A 13,523-nucleotide genomic window follows, 5' to 3' on the forward strand; every position below is an offset into this window, starting at 1 on the left:
TTTGCGGAGCGCTCTCTCTCTCTCTCTCTCTCTCTCTCTCTCTCTCTCTCTCACACACACACACACACACACACACACACACACATCCCCACGGACGCACAACATGGCTTGGCTTGTGCTTTCCAGGCTGCTTCCCAGATAATACTGGGGTAATTCTGTTTTTATGTGAAAATTAACGTGACCTTTGGGAGCCTAGTGAACAGATGAGATTATGGTGATTTCTCTGGTTTTAGAGATTTGGGGTTGAATTAGAAGCTGGGTAAAGAGGGCAGGGTTGAGACTGAGATTAGAAAGAATTCTGCTTGCCCCCAGGTACCAATTTTCACAGAGGAGTGTAAGTATTAGGTAGGAGTGACAACTCTGTTTCATTCTGTATTCCTTTTTCATAATAATATGGTATAAGTAGGGTTCCCAGAGAATCTCCTCTCCAGAAACAAACCTCCGTAGCTTCATTCCACTTACAGTATCATGTGGCTTGTAGTCATAACCTGGACGATAAAGAACATTTGGAAACCTGGGAGCAGCATAAAGGCCAAAGGCCTCAGAAAGCACTCTATTCATCTAAGACAGGGGTGTCGAACTCATTTGTTATGAGGGCTGGATCTGACATAAATGAGACCTTGTTGGGCCAGGCCACGTGTGTCATAAAATGTAATGCCAGATAACGGAGACATAAACTTTATAGAGGACACAAACATAAAGGTTTTTTTTAAACTAAAAGTAAAAACATGCTTGAAACATTAGCTCTGTAGGCTGCAAACCTACTTTTGATTTCTTGACATTCACCGCAGAAATCTAATGCTCAGAGTTCTGAGTCTAGGACTCAGGTTAAAACATGAAATGGCTGAGTGATTACGAGAGTCTGGTGAAGCAAGCTACAATGCAGCTGCAGAACTGGAAGCAGGAGATGGCCAGTTCCACTGCGGGCCCGATGGAAGCCCTCCGGGGGCCTGATCCGGCCCCCGGGCCGCATGTTTGACACCCCCGATCTAAGATGCCTAGCTGTTGCATATGCTTTACTGGCCTCCTCCTACTGCGCAATACCATCCTTCCATTATATTAGACCCTCCGTGAATAAATTAACAACCGTGTCACAAGATGAAAGCAAGGAATTCAGAGACGGTCACAATATTGGAGGGAGCTGTCCTCAGTACTCTTCACCAATCAAAGGGCAACTGCAGTTGTAGAAATTACTAAGCTTACCAATCCCGTCACTTGCTTTTCTGGAAAGAAACAAAGCAGAAAAGCAAATGCCTTGAAGGGATCCTGACAAATCCTTGAAAATCCAGGTGTGACTGCTGCTCTGATTTAAATTGTCCCCCCCCCCTTGGTTAGAAACCCTGACATTTTTGCATTCTAGTGCAAAGCCTGATTCTGCTTGCTTCCATGAGTCATCGGTCTCTCTCTCTCTCTGTGTTTCCGTCTTATTCTGTATTCCCGGTGTCTTACTAGTGAAGCTCAGTGCGTAGGACTGCCTAGGTGATTATTCCAGTGAAGTTCTGGTTTGATGGCCTGACTCTCTCACAAGGGGTTTGAAACTGATGCCAGAAGTTAGATGTTTCTCTTAAAGCACAGGGCTTCTTGCAAAAGGACATTTGAGTCTGTGAGCTGTATTCGGCATATCTATATATAATACGTTTCAAATTTGCGCATGGGAGCTAATGTTTCGCTATATGCTCATGCTGGGAATTTTTTTCCGCTGAAGTTGGGGGTTTTTTTAAATGAGAATCGGATGTCGAATGCAAATGAGAAATTAATTGGTTTCTTAAAAAACAATATTGTTTAGCTTATGAAGTGTTGAACATAAAAATAATGAGTTTTGAAAGCCTGCTGATGTGGACTGGGGTTTCTTTCACTGCTCGTGGCAATACTATACATTTTTTTTTTGCCCAGAATAAATGGTTTTTCCAGCTCACAGTGCCATGCTCTAAGTGTAAAAATCCCAGAGGGCGAATCCCAGTTGATCTGCATAATCAGAAACATAATTTTCTGTAGAGAGCTAATTTAATACCTGTATGTTTTAAATGAAGCTCCAGGGTTAAAATGTAGACACAGTCAATTTTACCCATAGATAGCAGTTAGTTATGCCCAACATAATCTGTTCCCAATGCGCTTATTGTCATAAATCAGTGGAGTTTTGACATAAACAGTTTTTAAAAGTACCACGTGGTTAATTTTATGTACAATACTTGAATGAGGACCGATACTTGGATTGAAATGGAGGGAGGGACAAATCAAGTGTGGTTTTAAATAGAACATTCAAACTAATTCAAAGCTTTGTGTGGAAATTTTCTTGGAACAAGTGGGAAACCACGATACTTGCCGGGGGGGGAGAGTCCTCCCCATCATCGCTGTGGAATCCCTCCTTTGGGATCATCAGAGGGGCCAGGAGACTTGCAGGGGGGAGTCCCATAGCGCGCCCCCCCAACACCAAGCGTGGCAGTGTTCCAGGCCCCACCACTTAGCATGGAGCTCGGCTACTGGAAAGCTCCACTGCACTTGGGCCCACTGCGGCTGCCAGTGTCTGCCACCGTACCCGGTCCCATAGGGTCTGTCGGCATCCACTAAGCCTGGGCCTGGGCCTGGGCCTGAAGCTGTGGCTGGTGTCCTCCTTTGCTGCGGCTGGGCCCACAGCAGATGCCCGCTTTCTCTTCCATCACCCCCAGGCCCACAACAACTGCTGGCTTGCACTGCCTTCTGGCCCGAAGCAACCACAGCCTGAAGCTGTGGCTGGTGGCGACCACAGCTGAACTGCAGCAGTTGCCTAAGCACCTTCTCCCTGCATTCACAGAGAATGCAATTCTATTTTGGGGTGGTTTAACACCCCCCCCCTTTTAAAAAATTGATTTCAGATTTTTCTGCAAACTTGGGGAATCCCCAAGAAAGGTCTGTTTAGCATCCACGTGGCCCAATCCACAGATTTACCTATCCGCAGATGGGGGCCACAGGTTGCTAATAGTTATAGATACTAATTGTAAGAACAGAAAGACAATATAGTGTGTATTTCCTTTACATTGTTTAAAGGGGCGGGGTGAAGGCACGAAAAACTATTGTCATGCTCATCTTAGCACATCCAGTGAATCTCATATTAAGCATTTTCATGGTCCAGGGTAGAGTTTTAGCTTGATGTTTGCCATCTGAGAGGTAAAGAAAACTAAACGTTGAAAATGAGAAACACACAAAAAAAGTCCAGTAGCACCTTAAAGACTAACAACATTCGTAGCAGGGTATGAGCTTTCATGCGTCACTGCTCACTTCTTCAAGTACAGCTAGAATGTGAGTCCAATTTGACCTGTTTTATTTTGCCTCTTAGCCACCCCCACACGCTGACCATTCTGTCATTCTACTAAGTATAACTAAGCCAGCCTGTTCTTTGTGTTCAACTAAGAATTCTAAGGTGAGAGCCCTTGGTGACAGAAAAAATAAGTACGAAACATTAAGGAAAGGCAAGGAGGCAGCATAACAACGCATTATCTTAGGACACGACAGAGAGGCGCCATTATAGGTGTCACAAGGGGTGTCAGAAAGGGACAAACCATTGCATTATAGGTGTTACTTACAAGGGGTGTCAGAAAGGGACAAACCATTACAGTGGACCTTCACATAGTCTGATCCCATATAGCTGATAATCAGCACTTTTAAACTATGTCCACTACAGGTTGCTTTATTTTCAAGAGTGGTTTACCATTTCAGCATGGAGGGCGAAAAGGGAAGGGGTTGCCATTCAAGGGGTACACATATAACCTTTTATAGGGTCCTTAGGATAAGAACATTTTTGTAGACTGATCAAGAATTATTCTTGCTACCCAGCAGGCTCAAATGGATTGTTTTTGGCGTGAAAGTATTTGCATCAGGTAGAGACAGATTGCAAACTGTTTGCCGAGCAGTTTTTTTTTGCAAGAAACAATTACCACAATTACACTTGGGAACCTGGGAACAGTCGAAATTGCCAAATTATTATTTCCATCAATTCCCCCCCACCCCCTTTCAGCTGTCTAAATGCTGCCGTACCCGAAAATAGCATATTCAGAATACAGAAATATTTTAAGCAAATGGTGTTTTGCATGGCGTGAACGTTCTGCAATTTTAATATGGCTTACGAGTTCCTATTTAACTCTTCAAAGATCAGAAAGCAGTGTTTTCAAATCACTGTATAATTAACTTTCAGGTTTCCCTAAAGTGGACACAATTGAAATGATTGCGAACGTTTTTGCGTTCTGTCTGTACGCACTCATATTACCCTCTTTTGAATACAAGAGTGCTGAATGTTCAACATCCAGAGACTGTTTAGGAGAAAAGTTTCCATTGGCTTATCCTGTGTAATTTTATAGCGCTTCTTCCCCCTTGAACCCCTGTCCCTTCTGACGGGGTTCACCCCCTTCCTACCACTTTCTAGGATTTACATCCCTTTCTCCAGCCAGTAACTTTCTTGTAATGGCTTATAAAAATAATTTAAAACTCCCATAATGTAGGAATTTTATGTCATGGTTTTACTACATTCATAAAAGGGCATAAATAACTAAAAACAACAGCAGGAGATAAAACATGGCTCCTGTTGCATTTTTAAATCAATTATGCAGGAGTGCTTTGACTTCCGCGTGGCATAAGGCGAGGAGGAGCAGCCGGCTGTTTGTGGGGAGAAAATGCTCAGCACAGCGGCATACTACTTGCAATCCCAGCCAGGGACAATGCTTCTGACCAATTCCTCCTTTTCAACTGGTTCATTAATGATCTGGAGTTGGGAGTAAGCAGTGATTTGGCTAGGTTTGCAGATGACACAGGTTGTTCAGGGCGGTGAAAACAAGGGAGGACTGTGAGGCGCTCCAGAGGGATCTGTCGAGGCAAATGGGGTTCAACGTGGGCAAGTAATGCACATTGGAGCAAAAAATCCCAACTATAAATATACGTTGATGGGGTCCAAACTGGTGGTAACTGACCAGGAGAGAGATCTCGGAGTCATGGTAGATAAGTCACGGAAAATGTCAACTCAGTGTGTGACTGCAATAAAAAGGGCAAATGCTATGCTGGGGGTTATTCGGAAGGGAATTGAAAACCAGTCAGCCAGTATCATAATGCCCCTGTGTAAATCGACAGTGCCGCCTCATTTGGAATACTGTGTACAGTTCTGGTCACCTCAAGAACGATAGTATAGGATTGGAAAAAGTGCAAAAAAGGGTTACTAAAATGATTAAGGGGAGAGAAGATAGATTAAGGAAACCTATGAAGAAAGGTTAAAGAGTTTAGGGCTCTTTAGCTTGGAGAAATGATGACTGACGGGGTGTAGGGTTGCCAGGTCTGGGTTGGAAAATACCTAGAGACTTTGGGGGTGAATCCGGGAGAGGGCGGGGTTTGGGGAGGGGAGGGGCCTCAGCATGGCACTGTGCCATGGAGTCCACCCTTCCAAGCAGCCATTTTCTCCAGGGGAGCTGATCTCTGTCAGCTGGAGAACAGTTGTAAAAGCGGGAGATCTCCAGGCCCCATCTGGAGGCTGGCAGCCCAAAGGGGGTGACATGGTAGAAGTTTACAAAATTATGCTTGGGATAGAGAAGGTAGAGAAAGATGTACTTTTCTCCCTTTCTCACAGTATGAGAACTCGTGGGCACTCAATGAAATTAATGAATGGTGGGTTTAGAACAGATCAAAGGAAGTACTTCTTCACCCTAAGAGTCATTAACACATGGAATTCACTGCCACAGGAAGTGGTGGGCGCCTACAAGCATATACAGCTTCAAGAAGGGATTGGATAAACACATGGAGCGGAGGTCCATCAGTGGCTATTAGCCACAAGGTCTAAATAGAACACTATGTCTGGGGCAGTGATGGTCTGTATTCTTGGTTCGTGGGGGGCCACAGTGGGAGGGCTTCTGGAGTTCTGGCCCCGCTGGTGGACCTCCTGGTGGCACCTGGGTTTTGTCCACTGTGTGTCACAGTGTTGGACCGGATGGGCCAGCATGGCTTCTCTTATGTTCTGTTACGTTCCTCTTCTCACTCTCACGAGCACTCTAGGGTGGCGCTTGAAAATGTATAAAAAGATGTCCAGATGTTGTAATTTTTGTATTGGATGCGTATTATGAGCAAACCTCAAGGACTGGATTTGTTAACAGTGGACTGAGAAATCAACACATGCAAGGGACAAGAGGAAAAATACCTGACAGAGGAGTTAGTCTCACAGCAGTCCTTTGCTGGCACTTCTCACAAGAAGTTGAACTTGGTTTGTCCTTATTGCCAGCTACATAAGGCTGATCAGGAATCTTTTTCAGGATAAGGTGGCATTCCTTGATTTGTGTATCCAGGCTGTGTGTTACTCTCATTGTTTCTTCTCTCTGCGCTTTGGACCTGAGGCAAATCTGAAATTCAAGATGGCTGCCACCTGTGTTCTTGCCTGCTATGCACCTAGGTCTCCCTCATGTTTTGCCCTAAGCTTTCACCAGTCTTTGTGATGTGTGCGGGCAGTTTCAAGTTGCCGCTTCTGAAATACCCCTCCCCCTTTTCCAGGAAACAGTGTGAACCCGAACCATGTAACAAAGTGCACTGCAGTTGATGGAACATGTGTCTTTTTACAAGCATCCCTGCATTTTTGTTAACTTAGTAAACCTTTCCGACATTTAAATTATCCTCTTTGCTTTTCTTCTTTGTAGTCTGACTCTAGCTTTTTTTTTTAAATCATTTTATTCCTCCCACACACCAAACACACACAATGCTTTGTTTTCTTGCTAAGCTGAGTGACACCATAGCCAGTGTATCACTGACTATTTTTTTTAAACTCTGTTTGTTTTGGAGCTTATTGTTATTCCTGTCCTCTCACTGAGAGTTTTATATACACGTTCTTTAAAACAAATTATATCTGGCCAAGGTCTTATGATTTCCACCATCAAGCTGCTTTTTGTTTTTTGTTTCATCTACTATACAAATATTATATATATATATGAAAATAAAAGAATGAGGGAGCAGGGCCAGTGCCAAAAGGCTGATTCTTTGCTGTGTTTCGGAAATCAAGCTAAAAGAGAATTCAGACGCAATTGCAGACTGAATGGTTGTATGTATCCAGTGACACCCTTTCCTGTGAAAGAGGTACCTTGGCAACACCCGTTTTACGCCTCAGGCTAGGATGTGGCACCGAAAGATGATGCTGAATCCAATAATGTTTTCCCCCCCGATTTGCACAAAACCTTACACAAGACATAATGGGTTGGATCCAGGCTAAATTTTCCACTAATGGAAGGGGAGGAATAATGGAAGGGGAGGAATAATTTCTGCCAATAATTTCTGCCCCTTCCCACTACAGACCCGTGATTTGCTCCTGAGGCTTGCCTGCCCCCCACGAACAGCATTTGTGGGAGATCGGTGGGCCGCAATGGGAGGGGGAGAGGCGGAAAAGTTCCGTTCTGCCAGTGGGAGATTTAGTCTCCGTCCAACAGAGCCTACTTCTGCCATCTCTGTGTGGGCTCTCATACAATGGCTCGCACAGACATTTGCAGAGCGGCACTCGCAGCTATTTTCCTTACACTCACAGTTCTTTGGGCCCAATCCCTTCACTTCTTCTCCTGCCCTCTTAATAAGTTGGCGTGTGAGTGAGCTCGTATTACCATTAAATCACATAATGTGGTATCTGACATGAACACTAGCAAAGCGGCCTTCTACCGAATCAGCCCGTCAGTCGGTATTGTCTGCTTAGCCTGGCGGTGTGTCTCCAGAGTCTCCGGCGGAGGTCTTTCACAACACCTCCTACAGCACCCTTTTCACTGGAGGTGTCGGGGACGGCCATCCTTCGGGCACTCCCTGCCTCCCCGTGAGGCAGTGACACTGCGGGAATTTTCAGCGTCATCTATTAGATTTGATCATTGTTGTTTTTCCTGTTTTTATTTTGTATTATATTAATTCATTACATGTTGTACACCGCCCTGTGCCCAGTTCTGCAGGGGAGGGTGGTTAAAAACCCAATCAAACAAATGAATGGAATTGCTGGGGATCTTCAACTGAGCCATAGAGCTCCTCCCTGACATAAGCTAAGTATGATGCTGGTGGCAACTATGGAACTGTTTTCAAGTTTTTGGAATCGTATTTTTTTTCTGGGGGGGGGGGATGTTTGGTTTTTTTGAGGCAGCATAGTGAAACCTTCCACGGAGAGCTTCTTGGATGAGCAGAAGGGGCCAGTTTGGTGTAGTGGTTAGGAGCGCGGACTCTAATCTGGGAGAACCAGGTTTGATTCCCCACTCTTCCACATACAGCTGCTGGTGTGACCTTGGGTCAGTCACAGTTTTCTCGGAGCTGTTCTCTCATGGTCAGTTCTCAAGAGAGCTCTCTCAGCCCCAGCTACCTCACAGGGTGTCTGTTGTGGGGAGAGGAAGGGAAGGAGACTCCTCTGAGACTCCAAGTGAAGGGTGGGGTATAAATCCAATCTCTTCTTCTCTCTTCCTGCACTAGAATAGAATGCAGGTGCCAGTAGAAGGAAACAGTAGGATCCAGCTGCATGACAGCAACATGCGCGGGCCATTTCCCCACATTTAGTCGCTGCTGTATTCAAGCATTGCCATGATGCTAATAATATTGGCTTCAGTACTGGAGTGTAGCTTAGGCTGTGCATTCTTTTGACCCTACATGTAATGCGTTTTTAGAAACCCAGCTATTAGCCAGGATTTTATCCACTGGCTCAGACTCTTCCAGTTGAAAATGTGTTGAGATTGAGGCAGCATTAAAATGTAAATGAGGGTAATTATCATTTTTTTTGGGGGGGAGAGGGGACTTTACAATGATGTCTACTGAGTAAAATTACTACAATGTTGTCATTATGCTAACATAGTAAATAAAGCTGCTGGGAAGGTTTTTAATGTCAGACTGTACCTTGTTTCGATCATTTGGAGAATTTGGTTAACCAGCTTGTCACTGTCATTGTTTTTCCAAAGGGTATTTTAGTAGAAGGAAGCAAAATTAATATGGTCGACTCTCAGTATTGGAATGAGTCATCCAGTATGCTGGCAATAGCCGTTTAGTACGGAGTCGGAAAAAAGTGTAGTGCAAAAAAGCCAAAACGCAACGGTTGTTGCAAAAAGCAGTTGCTGTGACTCCCCAAGGGTTGCCAGGTCCCCCCGGCCCCTGGCAGCAGATGGGAGAGGGGTAGGGTTGCCAGAAGCAGGTTGGGAAACTTCTGAAGATTTGGGGGTGGAGCCTAGGGAGGACAGAGACCTCAGTGGGGTGCAATGCCACAAGACTGTACCCTCCAAACCATCCATTTTCCCTAGGGGAACTGATCTCTGTAGTCTGGAGATGAGCTCTAATTCTCTGGGATCCCCGGGTCCCACGTGGAGGCTGGCATCCCTAGACTCCTCCCACCCCACCCCATACCCCTGAAGACAAACACAAACCCCAGAATGTGCTGTGTTCCATATTGCAAACCAGAGACCAGTTAAATTGGATGGGGGCATCCAGTTAAGTTGCTTGGCAGTAGATTATGGATGGGCAAAAGGAAATACTTCCTTAAACAAGTGATTAACATGTACAGCTTGCTAGGGACTTCCGGTTGATGGTGGCGCGCTAGCAGACTCACCTCCCGGGGGGGGGGGAAGCTGCACTCCAGCAGAAGGAGGGGGTGCGCAGGATTGTCACCCCCCCAGGGACCCGGTTGAAGGGGCTCTGGTGATGGGACTCTTGAGAGGTCGCCTCTTCGCCGGTGCGATGCCGGGGAATTGAGGCGCTTCTCCGTCCCCACGGTTCTTCATGGTGCGAGACCAAATGGAACTAAGTGACACCGACCAGGGCAAGTGCAGGAGGTCAAGCGAAAGAAACGGAGCTAAAACGGGGTCTACGGACCAATTATGAACGTGAGTTCAATTAAAGCGATCGGTTAAAGTGAAAACAAAGCACTCCAAAAGGGAGGTACTACAAAGGGATCTGTCAAAGATGGGCAAGTGGGCGTCAACATGGCAAATGGGGTTCATTGTGGCCAAGTGCAAGGTGATGCACATTGGAGCCAAAAATCCTAAATATAAATACACGTTGATGGGGGTCTGAACTGGCAGAGACCGATCAAGAGAGAGATCTTGGAGTCGTAGTAGATAACTCACTGAAAATGTCGAGACACTGTGTGACTGCAATAAAGAAGGCCAATGCTATGCTGGGGATTATTAGGAAGGGTATTGAAAACAGATCAGCCAATATCATAATGCCCCTATATAAATCAAGAGTAGTACATACGATTGTGTGGCCTCAGAATTTTTGCCAGCTGCATTTTGTAAACCAGACCCTGATGGCTTTTTTAAAAGGATAAGAGAAATTCGTTGAGGGTAGCCCATCCAGCAGTTGGGCTAGCCAAACAGGACCTGTTGCTCAGAAATAGAACACCTCCGGATTACCTTTGGTGGAGACAATTGGGGAGCGCCGTCCTGTTCTCATCTTGCTTGCAAGCTTCCCAGAGACCTCGGTTGGTTGCGGTTGGCAACCAAACGCTGGATTAGATGATCCTTTTACCTAATCTAGCAGGGCTACTCATTTCCTTGACAAAACAGATTGTGTCGGGGAGGTCCATGGAAACCTCAGGATTGTAGTAACAGCCCCAATACACTGAAGAATGTATTTTCACAGCCATGTTGCTAACATATATAGGGCTTTGTGTTGGGGGAGGGGTGTTACCATGGTGCTGGTGGAAAGTGTCATCAAGTTGCAGGTGACTTACAGAGACTCCGTGGGGTTTTTAAGGCAAGAGACGTTCAGAGGTGATTTGCCATTGCCTGCCTCTGCATAGCAACCCTGGACTTCCTTGGTGGTCTCCCATCCAAATGCTAACCGGAGCTGGGCCCTGTTTAACTTCTGAGATCTGACGAGATCAGAGCCAGTTTGGTGTAGTGGTTAAGTGCGCGGACTCTAATCTGGGAGAACCCGTTTTGATTCCCCACTCCTTCCCTTGCAGCTGCTGGATGACCTTGGGCAAGCCATAGTTTTGTCAGAGCTGTCCTTGAAAAAGAGCAGTTTCTGTCAGAGCTCTCTCAGCCCCACCTACCTCACAGGGTGTCTGTTGTGGGGAGGGGGAGGGAAGAGTTTGTAAGCCGCTCTGAGACTCCGAGTGAAGGGTGGGGTATAAATCCAACCTCTTTTTCTTCTAGCCTGTGCCATCCATGTCAGGGTGGGTGACCATGTACCCAGATTGAGCTAAATACTAACCCAGAGTGTATCTGCTATATGTTATTTGTCTTTATTTGACTTCTCTTTTCACATATCTTTACAGATTTGTTTCTTACGACAGTATCGTCGAACGAAATTCAGTTCGAAACATGGGTAAATCGGGTAAGGAGAATAGATAATGCAAAATGTTTTTGGACAGGGGGAAAAAAATAAGTGATGCCCGCAGGTCTGTTAAACACAAAGGGGTCACGCGGTTGTGCTGATTTTTTGAAAAGCAGGTGGAATTACGGAAAATGTAGCTGCAGTTTTGCACCGTGAACTTTTCAATATTGCTGGGAGGTAATGTTTTACTCAGCATCCTTCCCTCCACAGGATTGAAGCCTGGCTGCCAATTAAACCAATCAGTCTGCCCTAATGTGTACGTTAACAGGACTCCTGTAGGGCTGTCATCTGTTGTGTGAGATTACTGCCGCTTAATGTGTCGGCAGGACGGCTTATGCGGGGAAAAAACATATCAACAGAGTACACTCTCTTCCAAGTTGCTGTCAGGCTTCTGTACTATCTAACTCAGAGGTGCTGAACTCATTTTGTTACGAGGGCTGGATCTGACATAAATGTCACTTTGTCAGGCCGGGCCATGTGTGCCATTAAATGTAATGCCAGGTACCGGAGGTATTTTACCACTGACCATGACCCATAGCCCTCCTCAGCAGAGCTTGAGGTCAAACCAGCCCTCCTCGCCCCTTATGGTTGCCAACTCTGGAGATCGGGGGGGGGGGCTGCATTTGGGGAAGGGAAGGACGTCATCAGAGGATAAGGAAAGGTAAAGGTTTCCCTTGCTCGAAAGCCAGTCAAATCCGACTCTAGGGTTGCGGTGCTCATCTCCGTTTCCAAGCCGAAGAGCCAGCGCTATCCGAAGACTTTTCCATGGTCATGTTGCCGGCATGACTAAATGCTGAGGTGCACGGAACGCTGTTACCTTCCCACCAAAGTGGTTCCTATTTATCTACTTGCAGTTTTCTTGCTTTCGTACTGTTAGGTTGGCAGGAGCTGGGGCCAGAGAACATAAGAATATAAGAGACACCAATGTTGGATCAGGCCAAAGGCCCATCTAGTCCAACACTCTGTCACACAGTCGCCAAAAATACCAGGTGCCATCAGGAGGTCCACCAGTGGGGCCAGGACATTAGAAGCCCTCCCACTGTTGGCCCCACCAAGCACCAAGAAGACAGAGCATCCCTTGCCCCAGAGCCCCTATCTATACCTTGTGGCTAATAGCCACTGATGGACCTCTGCTCCATATGCTTATCTAATTCCCTTTTGAAGCCGTCCATGCTTGTAGCCGCCACCACTTCCTGTGGCAGTGAATTCCATGTGTTAATCACTCTTTGGGTGAAGAAGTACTTCCTTTTATCCGTTCTAACCCGACCGCTCAGCAATTTCATGGAGTGCCCACGGGTTCTTGTATTGTGAGAAAGGGAGAAAAGTACCTCTTTCTTTACCTGCTCTTTCCCATGCATAATCTTATAAACCTCGATCATGTCACCCCTTAGTCGTCTTTTCTCCAAGCTAAAGAGCCCTAAGCGCTTTAACCTTTCCTCATAGGGAAAGTGTTCCAACCCTTTTATCATTCGAGTTGCCCTTTTCTGCACTTTTTCCAAAGCTATAATATCCTTTTTAAGGTGTGGTGACCAGAATTGCACACAGTATTCCAAATGAGGTCTCACCATTGATTTATATAGGGGCATTATTATATTGGCTGATCTGTTTTCAATACCCTTCCTAATAATCCCCAGCATAACATTGGCTTTTTTTATTGCAGTCACACACTGTCTCGACATTTTCAGTGAGTTATCTACTACAACTCCAAGATCTCTCTCTTGCTCAGTCTCTGCCAGTTCAGACCCCATCAATGTGTATTTATATTTAGGATTTTTGGCTCCAATGTGCATCACCTTGCACTTGGCCACATTGAACCCCATTTGCCATGTTGACGCCCACTTGCCCATCCTTGACAGATCCCTTTGGAGTGCCTCACAATCCTCACTGGTTTTCACCACCCTGAACAACTTCGTATCATCCGCAAATTTAGCCACTTCACTGCTTACTCCCAACTCCAAATCATTAATGAACAAGTTAAAAAGCCGTGGACCAAGTACTGATCCCTGCAGAGACAGGAGCTCACTCTGTCATGCGGCACTCGGGTCTCGAACTGCCGAGCTATCGACCTTCCGGTCTGCAGCTCAGCATCTTAACCTCTGAGCCACCGCGGCCCTACAGCAGAGGATATAATACCCTAATATAGGCCATTCCAGTCCACATTTGGACGGGTTTCCCCCCTGAATGAGCCAGTTCCAGCCCCTGGGCTATATGTTTGTTATGTCTGATCAAAACGTAGCTGGGAAAGA

General features: G+C 45.9%; 1 protein-coding gene across 1 annotated transcript in view; it reads left to right on the forward strand.

The window, feature by feature from the left end:
• ITFG1 (integrin alpha FG-GAP repeat containing 1) overlaps positions 1–13,523 on the forward strand; it is a 166,103-nt gene that overhangs the window by 28,427 nt on the left and 124,153 nt on the right. The window contains 1 exon segment of the mRNA XM_015409414.1: positions 11,219–11,277. Coding sequence (XP_015264900.1) covers positions 11,219–11,277 — 59 coding nt within the window.

Source organism: Gekko japonicus, unplaced genomic scaffold (genome assembly GCF_001447785.1).
Source record: "Gekko japonicus isolate JY-2015 unplaced genomic scaffold, Gekko_japonicus_V1.1 scaffold794, whole genome shotgun sequence".
Lineage (NCBI taxonomy): Eukaryota > Metazoa > Chordata > Lepidosauria > Squamata > Gekkonidae > Gekko > Gekko japonicus.